The 21,285-nt window shown below is 42.9% G+C and overlaps 2 protein-coding genes across 7 annotated transcripts in view; one reads left to right on the top strand and one right to left on the bottom strand.

Annotated features, from left to right (window-relative positions):
* The window catches only part of Ctps2 (CTP synthase 2), an 87,971-nt gene extending 76,209 nt beyond the window's left edge, over window positions 1-11,762 (bottom strand). For 3 of the 6 annotated variants that reach the window (XM_090326498.1, XM_090326493.1, XM_090326497.1), the window contains exons 1-3: window positions 11,111-11,212; window positions 2,407-2,610; window positions 895-930 (exon numbers count right to left, since the gene is read on the bottom strand). In XM_090326498.1, the coding sequence (XP_090182624.1) occupies window positions 895-930; window positions 2,407-2,572 (202 nt within the window). In that variant the 5' untranslated portion in view covers window positions 2,573-2,610; window positions 11,111-11,212. Of the gene's footprint in view, window positions 1-894; window positions 931-2,406; window positions 2,611-4,891; window positions 5,182-11,110; window positions 11,213-11,389 lie in introns of those variants that run through there. The other 3 variants (XM_090326495.1, XM_090326494.1, XM_090326499.1) reach the window with 3 other exon arrangements.
* Syap1 (synapse associated protein 1) overlaps window positions 11,317-21,285 on the top strand; it is a 29,860-nt gene continuing 19,891 nt past the window's right edge. Inside the window, exons 1-3 of the mRNA XM_090326500.1 lie at window positions 11,317-11,644; window positions 17,095-17,213; window positions 18,575-18,641. Of these exons, the coding sequence (XP_090182626.1) occupies window positions 11,449-11,644; window positions 17,095-17,213; window positions 18,575-18,641 (382 nt within the window). The 5' untranslated portion in view covers window positions 11,317-11,448. The remainder of the gene's footprint in view (window positions 11,645-17,094; window positions 17,214-18,574; window positions 18,642-21,285) is intronic.

The following is a 21,285-nucleotide window of genomic DNA, read 5'->3' on the forward strand; positions in this document are numbered from 1 at the left end:
AAAGATCTTGTAAGAAAATGTACTTAGTCAAGCATCGTGGCTCATGCCTATAATCCTAGCTACTCAGGAGGCTAAGAGCTTAAGAACTGACTATCACAATTCAAAGCCAGCCTAAGCCAGGCACGTGGCTCATGCCTATAATCCTAACTACTCAGGAGGCTGAAATCTGAGGATTGTGGTTCAAAGCCAGCCTGAGCACTAAAAAGTCCATGAGACTCTTATCTCTAATTAATCACCAGAAAACCAGAAGTGGCTCTGTGGCTTAAGGGGCAGGGCTATAACCTTGAGCTGAAGAGCTCTGGAACAATGCCCAGGCCCAGAGTTCAAATCCAATGACTAACAAAAAAAAAGCCAGCCTAGGCAAAGAAGTCCATAAGACTCTTTCTTACCTCCAACCACCCACCTCAAAAACAGAGGTGGAGCTGTGACTCAAGCAGTACAGCAAAAAGTTGTACATGAGCAAAAAAGCTCAGGGACACACCCAGGGCTTTGAGTTCAAGCCCCATGACCAAAAAAAAAACCCCACAACAACAAAAAAAAACAGGAGAGGATTAACACAAGACTTATTGGAATAGGGATAGAATAGGCATCATAATTCCAAATTATTGGCATTATAGAAACAGTATAGAGCATGTTCCATGTGTTAGAACACATATCAAAAGCACCCATAATCAAATGCATTCCAAAAGAAAAAAAAAGTGAAATAAAGATTACAAGTAGCCATAAGGATATAAAGAATTTTCAGAAAGTTTGAGGAAAACACCCATAAATTTGACATAGTTTAGATTTTTCAGAATGTAGGATTTCAGAGTTGTAGACAAGAAAGAGGAGCCTAAAAACTATTAGCAATATGCATTATGGGGACAGGGCTATAGCTCAGGGGCAGAGACTTGCCTAGCATGCAGGAGGCCCTGGGTTCGTTCCCCTGCACTGGAAAAAAACACACATACAAAATATGCATTATGTATCAAAAGCTTGAAAACATCCTTATTTTTCAAATCAGAAATTATACACCTGTAAATTGATGTTTAAAATTGACTTAAAGATATTTTGTGTTGTTTATGTCAGTAAATTGAACACTTACTGCTATATACAGGTTCTGTGCAGTATGGAATATGTAAATGTGTCTACAGCATATTAAATGTTCAAAACTTAAATGAAAAGGGAGTATAACTCTAAGATTCAACTAAATTCAAATTCAAAACCAGACAAAAGTAACCTAGTGGCAAATGGCCAACCTGTAGTTCTAGCTCTTCGAGTGGGTAAAGTGGTACGTTCATTAAGCTCAGAAGCTGGAGACTACCCTGGGCAACAAAGGGGATGAAAGCAAAACTAATAATATGGGTATTAGAAAACAGGGCAGCAAATTCCCCAGGAGTTCTGGTCTAAGACCATGGGATACAAAAGACTTTTGTTCCTGATCAGAGGCTGGTTGTACAATACATTCATTTAGTGAAAATTCATCAGTTATTCACTCAGGATTTATGCAACATTCTGCTTGAATATAAAAAGTTTTTTCAACAGTATTAAAATACAATGTTATGGGCAATGGTGGCTCATACCTGTAGTCCTAGCTACTCAGGAAGCTGAGATCTGAAGATCCAAGTTCAAAGCTAACCCGGGCAGGAAAATCCATAAGACCCTTATCTCTCATTAACCAGCAAAAAGCTGGAAATGGAGGTACAAGTGGTAGAAGTTAAGAAAGAGCACAAGGCCCTGAGTTCAATCCCCAGTACCGGCATTAAAAATGAAATAAATGGAAGAAGGGTGAACAAATCCAATCATGCTATTCAGTTTACAAAAACTAACAGTTAACGCTTGTTAAAATAATTAATGTACATCAAAACAATTATTTTAGGCAGTAGGAAATGTTAAAGGAAATACATTCCTATGATTATAAGACAAAATATAATCCATAGCAAAAGGGACAATATTTTCAAAGGGGTTGACTAATTTGGAATGTCATCAGTGATCTGAAAAAAAGCATCCATGACCATGAGAACCTCTACATATTCAGAAGGTCTGTGGCAACAAGTATAATTTTGAAACTGTATTCTTCTCAAGAAATTATCCAAAACACCTGGTACTGGTGGCATACTTCTGTAATCCTAGCTACTCAGGAGGCTGAGATGGGGATTGCAGTTCAAATCCAGCACAGGCAAGAAAGTCCTTGAGACTTTTTTTTATCGCCTATTAACCAGCAAAAAACGAGAAATAGAGATGTAGCTCATGTAGCAGAGCACCAGCCGTGGGCAAAAAAGCTAACAGACAGTGAGTGCCCAGGATCCTGAGTTCAAACCTCGGGACTGGCACACACAAAAAAGGAAAAGCAAATGAAGTGACCCCAAATGTAACAAAGAACCACAAGGTTGTTTAGTGCTTTGTAAGAAAGATTTCTTTTCATACCATGTTCATAAGGAGAAAAGGTCCCAGCATCAATATTGATATAGGGGTCAATTTTGATGGCAGTAACACGAAGTCCACATGACTTAAGAATTGTCCCAATGCTGCTGGCGATGATCCCTTTACCAATACCTGAGATGACCCCACCAGTGACCAGGATATACTTCATTGGTGAAAGAGAGGTGGCTGCCCGCTACCAGGTAAAATCTGAGAAACAATGAAAATAAAAGTCAGGAGGCACAGTCCATGTTGAATTGAAACCTGTTCGTACAACTACTGAAAGATTAAGGGAGAGACATAAAAATATATGATGGGATATACTCTACAGACATAAAGTTATAATATAATGATTGATATGAATCTGTGACATACAAACCCTCAGCTTAATTTTAATTATGTTCTGAAGTCTATGTGCCAGTGATTGTATATAGAGATTCCCTTCTTGAATACTCATTTGTTAAACATGACATTTGAAATATAATGTAAAAATCAATGTTAATAAAATCTTTAAAAATATTAAGGGGGGATACATCAGGGCAGGGGGAAAAGGAGGCCACCCAGGGGCCAGTGGTTCTCATCTGGAATTCTAACTACTCAGGAGGCTGAGATCTGAAGATCTCTGTTCAAAGCTAGCCTAAGCAGAAAAGTCTATTCTCTTATCTCCAACTAATCACCAAAAGATGGGAAGTGGAGCTGTGTTTCAAGTGATAGAGCACTAACCTTGAGCAAAAGGTCAAGTAAAAATTCTAGGTGTGTGCAAACACACACACACACAGACACACAGACACACAGACATACATACACACACACACACACACACACACACACAATTTCTCTACGCAAACATAGAGGGTTTTTCTCCCCCTTTGAGCAAAAAGCGTCCAAGGAGAGTGCTCAGGCCCTCAGTTCAAGCCCCAGGACCAGCAAGAAAAAAGAAAGAAAGAAAGAAAGAAAGAAAGAAAGAAAGAAAGAAAGAAAGAAAGAAAGAAAGAAAGAAAGAAAGAAAACAGGTAATTAAAGAATAAATCAGGTCAAATTTTAATAAATTTGGTAAAAAGTGAAAAGTAAAGACAATAAACAGATGTTAAATGATTGCCTTGTAGACAGTCATTAGTTTTCTAAAAGCCAAGATTGTTTTTTAAAGCACATTTGATACTTTAGAAAGTCTTTTATGAAAAAATTAACATAAACCAAGGCAACATTTAATCCTTTCTGCCTCTTTTAAATAAACAAGTATGTTTGGGAGGAAGTTTTTGTTTGTTTTTTTTAAGACTGCAAGGGGGGAAGCAGGCTCTGTTCTAAATTATCTTCAATCCCTATGTTTTCTGGTATGAAGACTGAAATTTTTTATTCACTTATATGAAGTGAACAGAGCCAGGTTTATAAAATAGTACAGTATAAAGCTGTGATGCCCAATAAAAATATTACACGAGCCCGGGAAATCATTTTAAATACTGTAGAGTCCACGGGAAAGGAAAGAAAAGAGAGAAGGAGGGGGAGGAGAAGGAAAGGAGGAAGGAGAGTTGATTTGAAATTGGAATCCATGGAAGAATTTACGTGTGAGATTGTTACCACCTTTGCATTAAGTCTTGGTAACTATGGTGCATTTATTTCCAGTAAGTCTCAATTTAGTAGCCACATGTGGCCAGTGAACCCCACATTTGATGGGGCGGGCCTAGAGAAACTCAAAGTACCAAAGGGACCAGTGGATCCATATTCAGCGATGAACATTTAAAAAGTAATATAAATCAGACACAGAAGAGGACTTAGTGAATGAGTCCATTTTATGAAGTTGGCAAACAGACCAGTGATCCAAGAAGTGGGGTGGGAGGAGGTGAATTGATTGGAAAAGGAGTGTAAGGGACCTTTCTGAGGTGTAATTACAGGGGTGGATAATTCACCAAATCCCATCCATCTGCTCATTTAAAATGAAACATGTTGTTGTGTGGAAACGCTACACACCAATACCTTTTAACCGCTCCCCCTCCCCCTCCCCTTTTTGTTGCAACTAGCTAAAATGCTTCGGGAATGCGAGGGTCGTTGTTTACCCGGTTATACGAGTGCAGGTGGGGGGATAGAAAGTGCAAGTCACGAGCGCTGACCCAGTCTCAACCAGCTCCCATTTGGGGCTTCACTTCCGCCAACGCCATCTCAGGGCTTTCCCAGGCAGGCGGGGTGGGGGAAGTTAGCCTGGGGGCTCCGGCTAGTGTAAAGTGAAATCGGACCCCAAGGAAGGGCCCGTCCAGATCTTGGGGCACTGGCTAACACAGGATGGAATCCCAAAGCACCATGCATGAGTGGGCGTCTCCCAGTCCTGCCTGGCTGCCAGCGTGTGCAAGCTTGAGGTGCAGGACGTACCGGGAGGACGCGGGCACCCTCGGGGAGGGGACAAAGATGTCCGATCCCACATGTGCAATGACCATTAGGGGTGCAGACTGCGGGCAATGAGGCCTTTGGGGGTTATCGGGGGACCTAAGAGGGGAGTTACCTGCTTTTTGGCGTTGAAGCTCAGGAGGGTGTTTCCTGCGCGCACCGCCCAGCTGCCAACCAGACTCTCACCTGTGGGGCTGGGAAGAGCGCCTGTCCCTGGGTTAGCAGGGAGTCACCAGGCTTTCCTGTGCACAGCACCCAGCCTGACTCGATGCCGAGCCCCAAAGGTTCAACTCCCCCTACCCGCCTTGCTTCTGCCTCCGCAGACGCACCCTGGAGAGCTGGAGTGCAAGGATCGAAAACAAGCGCCTTAAAAGTGATTCCTCTGGCCCAGGCGGTTCCCATCACCCTTTGCTCGAAACGCCCTTGGCCCCGGGCCTCGCTCAGCCCAGGCCTGCTCCTCCCTCCCTCCTGTGGATCACTGAGCAGGCACTTCTGGTGAGTAGCGTGACCTTCTCCGGTCCTAGGCGAGCTGGGGACCCTCTTTTGAGTTCTCCTCTGTCACAAACCTTTGTGAGTGAGACTCCTAGAACGACCAAAGGAGCTGACCACCCCCCACCAAGAGAACACAGATACAAAACGAAAGTCTGGTCTTAAATTGATATACAGTCTACGCGCCTATTCAAAGCAGTGAATGTCGTAGAATAATTTGGTAGCTAGGCAAAACCTGAGGCAGGATTAGGAAAAAAATCATTTAAGGCTTCACAGACTGGCTGAAAGTTCTATAAGAGGGTAACTGGTGCTGGGACAGGACATAGGAAACTGTTCAGGCAAAGAACAGAAGCAAATGAGTGAGTAAAGAAAGGGTCTGCCTGCACAGTAGAACTGTTTGAAGTGAGCTCAAGGTTTAAGAAAGTCGTGACATTTTTTAATAACTAGTTTAAGACACCAGAGCTGCCAGGTACCTGTAGCTCATGCCTATAATCCTACCTATTCAGGAGGCTGAGATCTGAGGATTGCAGTTCAAAGCCAGCCTGGGCAGGAAAGTCCATGAAATTCGTATTTCCAACTAACTACCAAAGAGCTGGAACTGGAGCCGTGGCTCAAATGGTAGAGTGATAACCTTGAGGGGAAAAAAGTTCTGGGAGATCACCCAAGCCCAGAGCTCAAGATCTATCTAATAGCTCTACACACGGACACACACACACACACACACACACACACACACACACACACACCCCACTAAAGATACTAGAGCATAGAGAAAGACATAGACAGTTGACATTGAATATCTAATGGAGTTTCTTTAAAAAATGATAAGGAAACTTATTGAAATTGTTTTGGGAATGGGGAAAAGAAGAATGATACAGGGGGTGAGATTGATTGGAACATATTGTAAACATGTGTGGAAATGTAACCATGGAGTACTCTCCTATATGTCTAATGTATAAAAATGTTTTGAATCCCCTGGGCACCAATGACTCACATCTGTAATCCTAGCCTCTCAAGGCAGGAAAATCCCTAAGACTCTTACCTCTCCAATTAACCACCAAAAGAAAAGCCGAAAGTGGACCTGTGGTTCAAGTGATAGACCACTAGCCTTGAGCTAAAAAAGGACAGCGACACAACCAGGCACTGAGTTCATGCCCTAAGTCTAGCGCGCATGCACACACACACACACACACACACACACACAAACACACACACAACTGAACCATAATTGTACAGTAATATCCAGTTTTACTTTGACAGTTTCAGCCATACAAACAAGTGATCAAACCAGAGTGCACTGGTAGAGTCAAGGACCCTCAGAGCTGCATGAATAGACAGATGTGGGAGAATGCAATTACAGATGGACTGGCAAGCCAATCCTGTAAGACAGAAACATTCAGGAAGAAAGGAAAGAGAAGGAAAAGAGAGCCAGTTGGCAGCAGAGTGTGTTGAAATTACAGGCTTTAAAGGAGAAACAATTTAAGAAGTTTAAATGATGACAGATGAAATAGAAGAGTAGGGGGGGGAGTTTTGCTCACCGCTGTAATCCTAGTTACTCAAAAAGGCTGAGATCTGATGATTGCAGTTTGAAGCCAACCCAGGCAGGAAAATCCATGAGACTCTTATCTCCAATTAAACAGCCAAAAGTCAAAAGTGGAGTTGTGGCTCAAGGTGTAGAGTGCAAGTTTTGAGTGAAAAAGCTTAAAGGGTCAGGTACTGGTAATCCTAGCTATTCAGGAAGCTGAGATCTGAGGATTGTGGTTCAAAGCCAACCCAGTTAGGAAAGTCTGTGGGACTCCTATCTCCAATTAACCACCAAAAAACCTCCAAAAGTGGTTAACTTTGAGCAAAAGAGGTCACAGAAAACTCCCAGGCCCTAAAACCCATAAAAAAAAGAGGGGAAAGGAGATGGGGGTTGGGGAGGACTGGCTCTTTGCCACTTGAGCAACGGCTCCACTTCAGGTTTTCTGGTGGTTAAATTGGAGAAAAGAGTCTCTCACAGACTTTCCGGCCTGGGCTGGCTTTGAACCTCAATTCTCAGGTCTCAGGCTCTTGAAAAGCTAGGATTACAGGTATAAACCACAGGTACTCACCATAAGTTTTATTTTCTATACACTTACAACAATTTTCAATTTTAATACTCTAATGCATCAAAAATGTATACCACTGAATTGTAAACATTTGTTTTGTTTTGCTTTGCCAGTCGTGGGCTTGAGCTCAGGATCTGAGCACTGTCCTTGGTCTTTCTCAAGGCTAGAGCTCTACCACTTGAGCTTCAGCACCACTTCCAGCTTTTTCTATGTATGTGGTACCAAGGAATCGAACCTGGGTCTTCGTGCATGCTAGGCAAGCACTCTACCACTAGGCCAAACCCCTGGCCCCAGCTGGTGGGTTTTTTGTGGAGGGGGTGACAAAAACTTGAGTTGGACTTTCTAGGGTTAATGTCCTGAATCAGAATAAAATGTAGCTAAAGCCCGGGAGTTTTGCCTAGTGGTAGAGTGCTTGCCTAACATGCACGAAGACCCGGTTTCAATTCCTCAGTACCACATACATAGAAAAAGCCATAAATGGTGCTGTGGCTCAAGTAGTAGAGCTGTAGACTTGAGGAAACTCAAGGACAGTGCTCAGGCCCTGAGCTCAAACCCAGGACTGGCAAAAAAAATGTAGCTGAGCATTGGTGGCTCACACTTTAATCCTAGCCACTCAAGAGGCTAGAGCTGAGGATCACAGTTCAAGACCAGCCCAAATAGGAATGAGACTATTATCTCTACTTAACTACCAAAACACTGTAAGTGAAGCTGGCTCAAGCAGTAGTGAGTTAGTAAAGCTCTGGGACAATGCCAAGACCCTAAGTTCAAGCCCCAGAACCAGCACCAATAATATATACATACACACATACATACCAGGATTATTAACAGCTCACCACTTTTTTTTGCTGCCCCTGGAACTTGAACTCAGGGAATGAGCACTGTCCTTGGGCTTTCTGAAGGCATTTGCAGCTTTTCTTTTTGTATGCGGTACTGAGGAATTGAACCCAGGGCTTCATGCATGCTAGGCAAGCACTCTACTACTAGGCCATGCTCTTGGCCTCAGCACTTATTCTTATATGTCATTAAAATGGTCTTCCTCTTCTCAAAATGATGTGAGGCAAGGAAGAATCCTGACTATCTTTCCACAATGGATGGCTAGAGTTTAATCTTAGAAAACAGGTCCATGAAGTTCTTGATGGTTTTTTGTTTGTTTGTTTGTTTGACATTCTATTATTTTAAAAAGTTAACAATAACTCATGGGTGGAGATGGGAGGAAGGGAATGGAAGAGAATGAGGGAACAGATGACACTGTACAAAAGGAAATGTACTTATTATCTGACACATGTAAATGGACCCATTTCTGCTTATCCTGTATTAATTTGTTATATTTTTTTGCCAGTCCTAGACTTGAGCTCAGGGCCTGAGCACTGTCTTTGGACTTTCTCAAGGCTAGAGCTCTACCACTTGAGCCTCAGCACCACTTCTGGCTTTTTTCTATGTATGTGTTACCAAGGAATCGAACCTGGGTCTTCGTGCATGCTAGGCAAGCACTCTACCACTAGGCCAAACTCCTGGCCCTCCTGTACTAATTTGAAGCAAATTCCAGCCATGTTTCCATGTCTTTAGTCAACATCTCTGTATGCTACTCTAAAATTAAAGAATTTATTTTAAAAAATATATCCTCACATAAAATGCCATTTCCACAACTTGAAAAATAACAGTTCGAGGCTGATGATTGTAGCTCAGTGCTACACTACTTGCCTAGCATGCTCAGGATGTTGGTTTCCAAACCCAATACCAGAAAAAGAAACAAAGACTAACAATGCTGTTTTTCTCCAGGGGCTTGAACAAAGGAGGAAAATTAACACACTCCAACATAACTGAGCCTTGAGGACATTATACTAAGTGAAAGAATCTAGTCATAACATATCAAATATTGTATGATTCCACTTATATGAGTTTTCTACAATAGTTAGAAAGTAAATTGGTAGTTGCCAGGGGTCAAAATGGAAATGGAATTGAAAAATTGAAGGAGTTCTAGAGGTTGGTGTAAGGGGCTGGGATGTAGCTCATTGTCAAAGCCCTTGCCTAGCAAGTGCAACGTCCTGGGTTCGATCCCCAGTACCTAAAAAGAAAAGGCAAGCACTGTAGAGGTTGGTGTACAACCATGTGAATGCACTTTCTATTAAGGAATTCTAGATTTAAAAATGATTATGGGATTGGACTCTCAAAGACTTTTCTACCTTGGTTTTTTTGTGCCCACTGGTACTAGAGCCTGAATTCAGGGCCTTTAATTCTTGGCTGGCTTTTTCTACTCAAGGCTGGAGATCTGCCACTTGAACCATACCTCCTCCATTTCTGGCATTTTTTGCTGGGTAATTGAACATAAGAGTCTCCTAGATTTGCTGATCTGGCTGGTTTTGAATGGTGATGTTCAAATCTCCACCTCTGGGAAACTAGGATTACAAGCATGAGCCACACAACAGGCATCCTAGCTCATGAATTTGTAATTCTAATTTCACAATTCCTTAATTTCATCAATTAGTGTCCAAATTTCCGCATATAAACGTCAGAATTTTCCATGTATTTGTCTAATTAGGATCTGTTCTAACTAGATCAATTTATATCTAAATTAAATCCAGAAGTATGGGGCCGGGAGTTTGGCCTAGTGGTAGAGTGATTGTGTAGCATGCACGAAGACCTGGGTTCAATTCCTCGGTACCACATACAAAGATAAAGCCAGAAGTGGTGCTGAGGCTCAAGTGGTAGAGCTCTAGCCTTGAGAAGTCAGAAGGACATTGCTCTGGCCCTGAGCTCAAGGACAGGACTTCCCCACCCCCCAATATATGTATATATATATATATATATATATATATATATATATATATATATATATCCAGAAGTAGCCAAGAGTTCAAATCTTGTCTCTTAATTTCTCCACCCTAATGCCCTCTTCTGTGAAGTGTATTTGAAGAAACAGAATCATGTCTGGAAGTGGTGCTGTGGCTCAAGAGGTAGAGCAGTAGCTGAGTTGAAGAGCTCAGGGACAATATCCAGGCCCAGAGTTCAAGTTCCATGACCAACAACAACAAAAAATAGAGTCATGTGTCTGTCTGTCTCTCTCTGTCTTTCTCTCTCTCTCTGTCTCTGTGTGTGTGTGTGTGTCTGTCTGTCTCTCTCTCTCTCTCTCTCTCTCTCTCTCTCTCTCTCTCTCTGTCTGTCTCTCTCTCTGTCTCTGTCTCTCTCTCTCTCTCTCTCTCTCTCTCTCTCTCTCTCTCTCTCTCTCTCTCTCTCTCTCTCTCTGTCCTTCCCTCCCTTCCTCCCGGAGTTCCTCCCAAGTCTAGATTCTGCTAACTACATTATATGCTGATACCATTCACTTTGTACTTGTTGAATTAGAGGCTCTTGGTTAGTTGTTTCTCGTTTTTTGTTGTTGTTGTTTCTTGGTTGCGGTTGCCTTGAACTCTGGGTCTGGGCACTCTTCCTGAGCTCTTCAGGTCAAGGCTAGCAAGGCTAGTGCTCAACCACTTTGTGCCACAGCGCCATTTTTGGTTTTCTGGCGTTTAATTGGACACACACACACACACACAATCTCACAATCTTTTGTGCCGGGCTAGCGTTGAACTGCGGTCTTCCGAACTCAGCCTCCAGAGTAGTTAGGATTACAGGCGTGAGCCAGCCTGCCAGGCTCTGGGTTAGTTTTGACTTGGGATCAGAAAGATCTAAAGACATCCATTTCCAGCCAGACCAACCTGGGCAACCGTAAATCACTATCCAAGATGCTTAGAAGCAATTTTAAAAAAAAAATAGCTTACTCAGGTCATCGTAGTGCAACGATTCTCCTGTCTCCTATCGAGCTAGGAGAGTAGGAAAAGAGACTGGGCCGGGCCACCGGGGAACAGCCCTTTGTCCGGGGTCCAAACACGCAACGTCGACGTCAGAAGCCACATGAGTAGGGGGCGGAGCCTTCTGTGCGGCACTGCGCGCACGCGTGGTTCGCGCTGACTACGTCATAGAGGTGTGCCCAAGGTGGCGCCGCTGCTCCGGCAACCTTCCCATTTCCGGCCAGCTCCCCGAGAGCCTTAAATACCTACCTGGCAGTTCCCGCTCGGGTCGCCGAGAAGGGGGCCGCCGTGGGAGCCCCAGGGGCGGGATGTTCCGAGGGCTAAGTAGTTGGTTTGGCCTGCCGCAGCCGGAGGCAAAGGACGAGCAGGCCCAGAGACGCGAGCAGTTCACGGGAGACGTTTCCAAGCAGACCCCGGAATCGGAGGCGGAGGCGGAGTCCGCCGAGCTGGAGCAGCCTCCAGCCGGGGAACAGGAGCTCCTTCAGCAGGCCAAAGGCCTTGGCAGTGAGTCTGGGAGCTCTGCCTCTGTGTTCGAGGCCCTCTGTTTGGGAAGAACGATCGCTCAGAGGGTTGGGGGGGACAGGGAGGCGTGTCTTTTGATTTGTTGTCGGAAGGCGGGAGACTTTGGTGCGAATCTTGGCAAGGATCTGATACGCGAGTTCTATCCCTGAACCTTTTGATGCTTCCTACGTTCTGCTTCACAATGATCCTGTAATTTAAAAGCAGAACGAAGCAGGCTGGCACATCTTTTAAGTTTGACAAGGAATTTTTGTTGTGCTTGTTCCAACTCATCAACTTTCACCTGTAACTCCGCCCCCAACTTCCCAGGAACCATTGAGGAGCTTGAGTTGGTTTAAAAAGAACAACAACTGGGGGCCGAGAGTTTGACCGAGTGCTAGAATGCTTGCGTAGCATGCACGAAGACCCAGGTTCAATTCCTCGGTACCACATACATAGAAAAAAGCCAGAAGTGTTGGGCTGGGAGTTTGGCCTAGTGGTAGAGTGCTTGCCTAGCATGCACAAAGACCCAAGTTCAATTCCTCGGTACCACATACATAGAAAAAAAAAGCCAGAAGTGGTGCTGAGGCTCAAGTGGTAGAGCTCTAGCCTTGAGAAAGTCCAAGGACAGTGCTCAGGCCCTGAGCTCAAGCCCAGGACTCGCAAAAAAAAAAAAAGAAAGAAAGAACTGCTGTTTGTTTGTTTGTTTGTTTGTTTGTTTCCTTCAGGTAGACCAAAAAGTGGGGGGGGTCTCAACTAAATTGGCCTGGGTCACAGAGTGGTTCTGTTTTTACTTTTCTGGTGGGAAAGGATCCACCAATGTATACTAGTCTCAGTGGGTTGTGCTTTATGAAGACTATCACTCATTTTATCTGTTAAACATCCCTAATACCTTGGGTGAGTAAGCCCAGGGTAATGTTGAAGTGGAATTTCAGCTTAGATCCCTCTCATTTCAAAACCCACTGTCTAGTTGGGGATGGAAGATGGATGGAAACATTTCAGTAAAAAAGTCCCAAGTCTCAAATTGTGACACTACATTTCCCAACACCAGCCTCTAAAATACTGCGCACACACAAAAAATAAAGCTGAATGCTGTGGAATAAAATCACCAGAAAGTAAATGACTATTCCCTGTGGTTAAAAAATAAAATTTTGAATGAGCCAGGTGTTGCCTTGTAATCCTAGCTGCTCAGGAGGCTAAGATCTGAAGAGTTCAGTTCAAAGCTAGCCAGAGCAGTAAAGTCTGTGGGGCACATATCTCCAATTAACTACCAAAAGGCCAGAAATGGTACTGTAGCTCAAATGGTAGAGAACTAGCCTTGAGCACAGAACTCAAGGACAGCACCCAGTCCCTGACTTTAGGCCCCATGACTGGCATGAGAAAAAAAAAAAAGAGAGAGAAGGGCTGAATGTATGTTCCAAAGATTTGAGGAGATAAGTTTGACTAGAGCAGACTGGTCGTTGAAGTAGAAAAAAGTGGGATGAAATTAGGAAAAATAGGGTGTTGGTTTACTGGATTCCATAGAGAATAATTGAGCCATTTCCATCTATCATAAGGGCAGTGTGAAAGTTTAGTTCTTTTGTTTAGGGCTTTAACCTGAAACCTATTTAGTAATAATATCCTCTGAATATTTTCTTTTTTTTTTTGTTAAGCCTGGGGCTTGAACTCAGGGCCTGGGCACTCTCCTTGGACACTTTTTGCTCAAGGCTAGCACTCTGCCACTTGAACCACAGCACCACCTCTGGCTTTTTCTGAATATGTGGTACCTAGGAATCGAACCAGGGATTCCTGCATGCTAGGCAAGCACTCTACCACTAGGTTATGCTCCTGGCCCCCTCTGAATATTTTGTTTGCCAGTCTCAGGGCTTGAAATCAGGGCCTGAGCACTGTCCTTGGGTTTTCTCAAGGCTAGAGCTCTACCACTTGAGCCACCGTACCACTTCTGGTTTATTCTATGTATGTGGTACCAAGGAATTGAACCTTGGTCTTCATGCATGCTAGGAAAACACAATACCACTAGGCCAAACTCCCCCCTGTGAATATTTGTAGCAAGTGTTTTTGTTATTGTTTGTCCTTGTGCCAAGTCCTACAGTTTGAACTCAAGGCCTGGACACTGACCCTGCCCTTTTGTGTACAAAATCAGCACTCTACCACTTGAGTCACAGCTCTACTTACAGCTTTTGGTGGGTTATTAGAGATAAGTGCCTCGTATGTTTTCCTGCTGAAGCTAGCTTTGAACCACAATTCTCAATTCAGCCTCCTGAGTAACTAGCATTACAGGCTTGATTCATTAGCTCACAGCTTAGTATTTTGGGTAGGAAAGGGTCATGATGAGAATGTTGCTCAGTGTCAGACTCTTGCTTAATATGTGCAACGTCCTAGATTCCATCCCTAGTACTGCAAAAAAAAAATAGGTGTGTGTTCTTCCTGATTTTTTGTTAGCATCTGCTAATTGTACAGGGCAAGTTTCTCTGTGACATTTGCATACATGCATTCATGCATTCCATGTACCTCATTAGCCTCATCTCTGTCACTTTCCTTTATCTCCCCCACTTGAAACAATTTTAATAGGTTTCTTTGTACTATTTTCATATATATATATACATATTAATGTTTGACCATTTTCAGTATTTTTTACCCTCTATTCCCTTTCCATCCTATCCTCCAAGAGAGCCTGTTTTGCTCTCCTGTCTGTCTCAAGTCACTGTTTTAGTGCAAATCAATTGTACCAAAAGGTTTCCCCAGGGTATTTCACATTGTGCACATATTATAATTAGAATAATTATAATTGTTGCTCTAGGTTTCCCTGTCTCATCACCATCCTCTTATTGTTGTAAGGAAACTCACTGAACGCAGTTAAACAATGTGTGTATCTACCTTGGAACTAATGCATCCTCTTCTTTACTCACTAGGGTTTCTTTTTGTATTTTAGGAAGCTGTGGTTGAGGAAATACTGTGAGACATACACACATGCGTGCGCACACACACACACACACACACACACACACCATTAAACCAAGGCAGCTACACTCAGAGCAGAATGAAACTTTCCCTAAAGCTACTGATGGTCTAGGAGTGAGCAGCATGGGTGCATGATAAGTATCAGCTTTGAGGGCTCCAGGGTAGTCCTCACACACATCAGCATTGCCTTGGCCAGGATACCAGCTGGTCTGCTCACCCTGCAGTCTTAGCACACCAGGATTGTTGCTCCTGCTCTGTTCCCTGAGACTACCTGTCCACAAGTCTGTGCTGAACTCCTAGGGGCCACCCTGGAGTCCTCACAGCTGGACTGGTCATGTGCTCTTACTGCTTACTCCCAGACCATCAGTGGTCCTCTGGAAACAGTTCGTTCTGCTCTGTGTGTAGCTGCCTTGGTTTAATGCTCCTTTGGTTGTCTTTTGATTCTTTGATTTCCTTCTTAAGGTTTAAAAAATAGACACTCCTTGAGGATGAGAACTGTGCCTTCTCAAACTTCAGTGAGTTCAGTAAACTCTGCAAAGTCACTAAAAGTTGAGAAATGACATTATTATGTTACATTCCAGTTTTTAGTATTTTTAAATAGTTGTACAAAGACGTTACCATTCAAAAAAGCAATTTATAGGGCCAGGAATTTGGCCTAGTGGTGGAGTGTTTGCCTAGCATGCACAAAGACCTGGGTTCGATTCCTTAGTACCACATACATTGAAAAAAGCCAGAAGTGCTGCTGAGGCTCAAGTGGTAGAGCTCTAGCCTTGAGGAAAGCCCTAGGACAGAACTCAGGCCCTGAGCTAAAGCCCAGGACTGGCAAAAATAAAAGCAATTTATAGCTGGGCGTGGTGACTCACGCTCCTAGCTACTCAGGAGGCTGAGATCTGAGAATCGTTGTTCAAAGCCAGCCAGGGCACTAAAAAGTCTGTGAGACAGTAATTGCCAATTAATCACCAGAAAACCAGAAGTGGCGCTGTGGCTCAAGGGGAAGGGCAGTAGCCTTGAGCTGAAGAGCTCAGGGACAATGCCCAGGCCAAGGGCTGCGGTGGTAGCCTTGAGCTAAAGAGCTCAGGGACAGCACCCAGGCCCAGTCCCATGACCGACCAAAAAAAGGCAATTTATGAATACAATGCATCTTGATCAATGTCACCCCTTTCATCATTCTCTCATAAAATACCAGTTTTTTTTTTATTTTTATGGGGCCTGGGCACTATCCCTGAGCTTCTTAGGCTCAAGGGTAATGCATTATCACATGAACTGCAGATCTACTTTTGCTTTTTCTGATTAGTTTATTGAAGGTAAAAGTCTTACACACTTTCCTATAGGCATGAGCCACCAGTGCCCTGCTAAAATACCAGTTTTTTTTGTTGTTGTTTGTTTTTGCCAATCTTGGGGCTTGATCTCAGGGCCTGAGCACTGTTCTTTTGCTTTCTCAAGGCTAGAACTCTACCACTTGAGCCACAGCACCATTTCCAGCTTTTTTTCTATGTATGTGATACTGAGGAATTGAACTTGGGTCTTCATGCATGCTAGGCAAGCACTCTACCACTAGGCCAAACTCCCAACCCCCCCAGGTTTGTTTGTTTTTTCGGTTGTGGGGCTTGAACTCTCGGCCTGGGTGTTGTCCCTAAGTTCTTCAGCTCAACCAGACATGGTGCTGTGGCTCAAGTGGCAGAGCGCTAGCCTTGAGCAAAAAGTGTCCAAAGACAGTGCCCAGGCCCTGAGTTCAAGCCCAGGACTGGCTTATACAGACACTGGAAAAAGAAAAAGAAGAAATTATGTCTGTACTGAACATGCAAAGACTTCTCTCTCTTTATTATCCTTAAATAACACAACTTACATAACATTTACATTGTGTTAACTATTAGATATAGAGTGATTTCTTCCAGGAGGTTGTGGGTAAGTTCTACATAAATATTATGTTGTTTTATGTAAAGGACTTAATGTTCACATATTGGGTATCTGAGGATGTTCTGAGACAGGTTTTCCACAGATACTGATGGAAAACTGTCATAACCATTGTACTTTGAATGAAACATCCACTTTTTTTCCCCAGTCATAGGACTTGACCTCTGGGCTTGGGTGCTGTCCATGTGCTCTTCAGCTCAGGGGTACCACTCTACCCCCTGAGCCACAGCACACACCAATTTCAGATTTCTGGAGGTTAATTGGAAATAAGAGTCTCACGGACTTTCATGCCCTGGCTGGCTTTGAACCATGATCCTCAGATCTCAGCCTCCTGTGTAGCTAGGATTACATGGGTGAGCCACCTTGTTCAGCCAGTCCTGGTTCTTGAACTCAGGGCCTGAGCACTGTCCTTGGGCTTTCTCAAGGCTAGAACTCTACCACTTGAGCCACAGTACCATTTCTGGCTTTTTTTGTGTATGTAGTACCAAAGTAGCAAACCCTGCTCTTTGTGCATGTTAGGCAAGCACTCTTAGTACTAGGCCAAACTCCTGGACAACATCCACTCTTTTCATCCGTTGCAGATTATCTGTTTAACTTTGCAAGTGCTGCTACAAAGAAGATAACTGAATCAGTTGCTGAAACAGCACAAACAATAAAGAAATCTGTAGAAGAAGGAAAAATAGATGACATCATTGATAAGGTACATTTAAACATCTTTTAGAAGTAGAAATTCTTGAAATTCATTAGCAACTAATTTCATCACTTCTGAACTTTTTAAAATCTAAGATACTATGTTATTGTGATATTTAATTGATAAGATTATTTTTCTTTCTCATTGTATAACAAGTGGCTGAAATATAAATTAATTTGGCATAAATAACTTCGATTTTAAAATAGAAGGCTGTGGCAAAAGGATCATAACTTAGAAGCCAGTCTGAGCTATATGGGGAGACCTTGCGTGAAAACAAGGAAGAGCTGAAGACATGCCTCAAGTGGTAGAATGCCTGCCTAGAAAGTGCAAGGTCTGGAGTTCAAAATGCTGCTCTTCCAAAAATAAATAAATAAAAACTTTATTTATATTTTATAATAGTTTACTGCTCAATTATAATAAAAATTTAGTTTATTTCATTTTTGTTGGTTATGGGGCTTGAACTTAGGGCCTGGTCACTGTCCCTTCTTGAGCTCTTTCAGCTCAAGACTAGTGCTCTACCACTTGAAGCCACGGTGCCCTTCTGGTTTTCTGATGGTTAACTGGTGATAAAAGTCTCACAGACTTTCCTGTCCTGGCTGGCTTTGAACTGCCATCCTCAGATGTCAGACTCCTGAGTAGCTAGAATTACAAGAGTGAGTCACCAGTTCTGGCTAAGTTTAATTTTAAATTTAAGTAGGTGTGTGTATGAGTCCTAGGGCTTTTTTTCTTGCTCAAGGCTAACACTGTACCACTTGAGCCACAGCTCCACTTCCAGCTTTTTGGTGGTTAATTGGAGAGAAATTTCTCATGGGCTCTCCTACCTTGGTTGTCTTTGAACCACAATGCTTAAATCTCAGCCTCCTGAGTAGCTAGGATTACAGGCATGAGCCACTGGCACCTGGCCATTGTATGATTTACTTAAGTTTTTTTGTTGTTGTTGTTTTATTTTGCCAGTTCTGGGGCTTGGACTTGGAGCCTGAACAATGTCCTGGGGCTTTCCTCAAGGCTAGTGCTCTACCACTTGAGCCACAGCACCATTTCCAACTTTTCTTTGTATGTAGTACCAAGGAATCGAATCCTGATCTTCCTACATGCTAGACAAACACTCTGCCACTAGGCCAAACTCCTGGTCTCTGATTTACTTTAAAAACTTAAGTCCTAGTGCATCAGTGGCAACTGTTAAAGCTGCAAAGGGCAAGTTTGTTGGGTTTTTTTCCCCCTGTGCTAAAATGCAGGCTTAGGAGATTTCATTTATTGTTAGTAATTCTTTGAATTAAAGTGATCATCAGTTAAACTTTAGATATTATTGAGATATATTTGTTATGTGTACTCTTTGTTAGAATGAAAAACTCTGTCCTTTTTTTAAACAGACAATTATAGGAGATTTTCAGAAAGAACAAAAAAAGTTTGTTGAGGAACAACATACAAAGAAGTCTGGTATGGTATAACACTTGCCTTTCTTAACCTGCCATATATACGTGTGTGTATGTATGTCCATGTGTATGTCTTGGTATGCATTTTATAGTGCCAGGCCCTTCCCATGGTAGGCTAACACTACCACTAACCTATGACACCACCTCTTCCCCCTACCTGCAGCTAGATTTGATTAAGCACCTAGTATGTGCTAGAACCATATTAAGCTCTGAAAATACAAAACTGTATATGAGGCTGAGTTATAGACCATATGTTTAGCTTATACAGGACCCAGGGTTTGATCCATAGCACCAATAAAGTGTATTAACCAGCCAGCCCTCAGACAGCGCAAGGATAGTGATGAGGAGACATACCTATAAACATCTAGGTTTAAAGAAAGGGATTAAATTATTCCCAGTCCTGGGACAGTGTGGGTGAGGACAGCCCCTCTAGGAAGTTGGCTATGAGGGAGAGCATTTTGATTACATTTTGATGTCCATGTACACACACACACACACACACACACACACACACACACACACACACACACACACACACACACACACACACACACACACACACACACACACACACACACACACACACACACACACACACACACACACACACACACACACACACACACACACACACACACACACACACACACACACACACACACCCTAAAGGAGCCAGATCAGTCATTTTAAATACTCTAGTAGCCACCCAAAAAAGTGAAAATAGACTGAATTAATTTGAATAATTTTGTTTAAAATCAATGTGCTCAGATTTGGAATCCATGTAATATTGTATATGTGTGTATGTTCTGTGTGTGCCAGGGCTGGGGCTTGAAATCAGGTCTTGAGCACTTTGCCTGAGCTTTTGTCATCAAGACTGGCATACTCTTATCACCTGAGCCACAGCTCTACTTCTGGCATTTTCTGGTGGTTAATTGGAGATAAGTCTCACAGATTTTCTGTCTGGGCTGAGTTCAAATGTAGCTTCCCAGGTAGCTAGGATTACAGGCATGTGCACCCAGGTGCATATTTCACTTCTGAAACTCTTTTGCTCATTCCTAATCTTGTTTTTTTTCCCCAATTCTGGGGCTTGAACTCAGGGCCTGAGCACTCTCCTTGGGCTTCTCAAGTTTAGAGCTCTACCACTTGAGCCACAGCATCATGTCTCTCTTTTTCTGTGTATGTAGTAATGAGAAATTGGACCTGGGTCTTCATGCATGCAAGCACTATACCACTATGAAAACTGTTGCCCCTCCCCTTGTTTGTTTTTTTTGTTTTTGTTTTTGTTTTTGCCCATGGTCTGGGCATTGTCCCTGAGCTTCTTTTTCTCAAGGCTAGTACTCTACCTCTTGAGCCACAGTGCCACTTCCAGATTTTTCTGTTTATGTGGTACTAAGGAGTCAAACCCAGGACCTAAAGCATGCTAGGTAGACACTCTACCACTAAGCCACATTCGTAGCCTTGTTTTTGTTTTCAAGAGGGAGTCTCAGTATGTAGTTGAGACTTCCAAATGTCCTTTATGACACAATGTCTGCCACAATCCAGTTAAGAATAATTCACTGTGGGGGCTGGGAGTTTTGCCTAGTGGTTAAAGTGCTTGCCTAGCATGCACGAAGACCCGGGTTCAATTCCTTGGTACCACATACATAGAAAAAAGCCAGAAATGGTGCTGAGGCTCAAGTGGTAGAGCTCTAGCCTTGAGAAAGTCCAAGGACAGTGCTCAGGCCCTGAGCTCAAGCCCAGGACTGGCAAAAAAAAGAATAATTCACTGTGTAATGGAGGCTCCCGAATAATGTCCTTTATAACAGTTTACACACACCCTCACTTGCTGCAATCCAATTAAAGATAACTCAGTTCTTTTCTGTATTTCCTAGCCTCATTTAACCTCTAACTGTCCAAAACCTTTCTTTGTCTTTTATAACATTAAAGGTTTGAAAAAACAATGCTCCCTCTTATTTAATAGCATGGTGTACACTTGGGCCTTTTCTGATATTTTCTTATGATTAGATTCAGATTATTTACTTTGGGACAGAACAGCACATAAGTGATACTATGTTCATCTTAGCATACTGTGCCTGAAGACCTATCAATGTCTTTCTTTGCTGAATTTTTTTTTAGCATCTGTGGGGTTTAAACTCAGAGCCTTGGCACTGTCCCTGAGTGCTTTCCCTCAAGGCTAGCTGTCTACCACTTTGAGCCACAATGCCACGACCTGTTTTTCGGTGGATAATTGGCGATAGAGTCTCACAGACTTTCTTACTAGGCTGGTTTTGAACTGCCATCCTCATATCTCAACTTCCCAAGTAGCTAGGATTACAGGCATGACACACCAGATCTCAGCACTGAAGGGTTTTTTTGTGGGTATTTTTGTTTGTTTTTGCCAGTCCTGGGGACTGAACTCAAGCCCTGAGCACTGTCCTTGGGCTTTCCCAAGTATAGAGCTCCATCAATTGAGCCTTAGCACCATTTCTGGCTTTTCTCTGTGTGTGGTACCAAGGAATTGAACCATTAAGCTATACTCCCAGTCTCTGATGATTATGTTTATAGTCTGATTACAATGTTGTCAGATTTCTCTATAGTGTCATTCAAACAGGGTGTATTTTGTTTTTTGTTTTTTGTTTTTTTTTTTTTTTGCCAGTTGTGGTGCTTGA

This window comes from Megascapheus bottae, chromosome X, assembly GCF_031878675.1.
Source record: "Megascapheus bottae isolate mThoBot1 chromosome X, mThoBot2.hap1, whole genome shotgun sequence".
Classification (NCBI taxonomy): domain Eukaryota; kingdom Metazoa; phylum Chordata; class Mammalia; order Rodentia; family Geomyidae; genus Megascapheus; species Megascapheus bottae.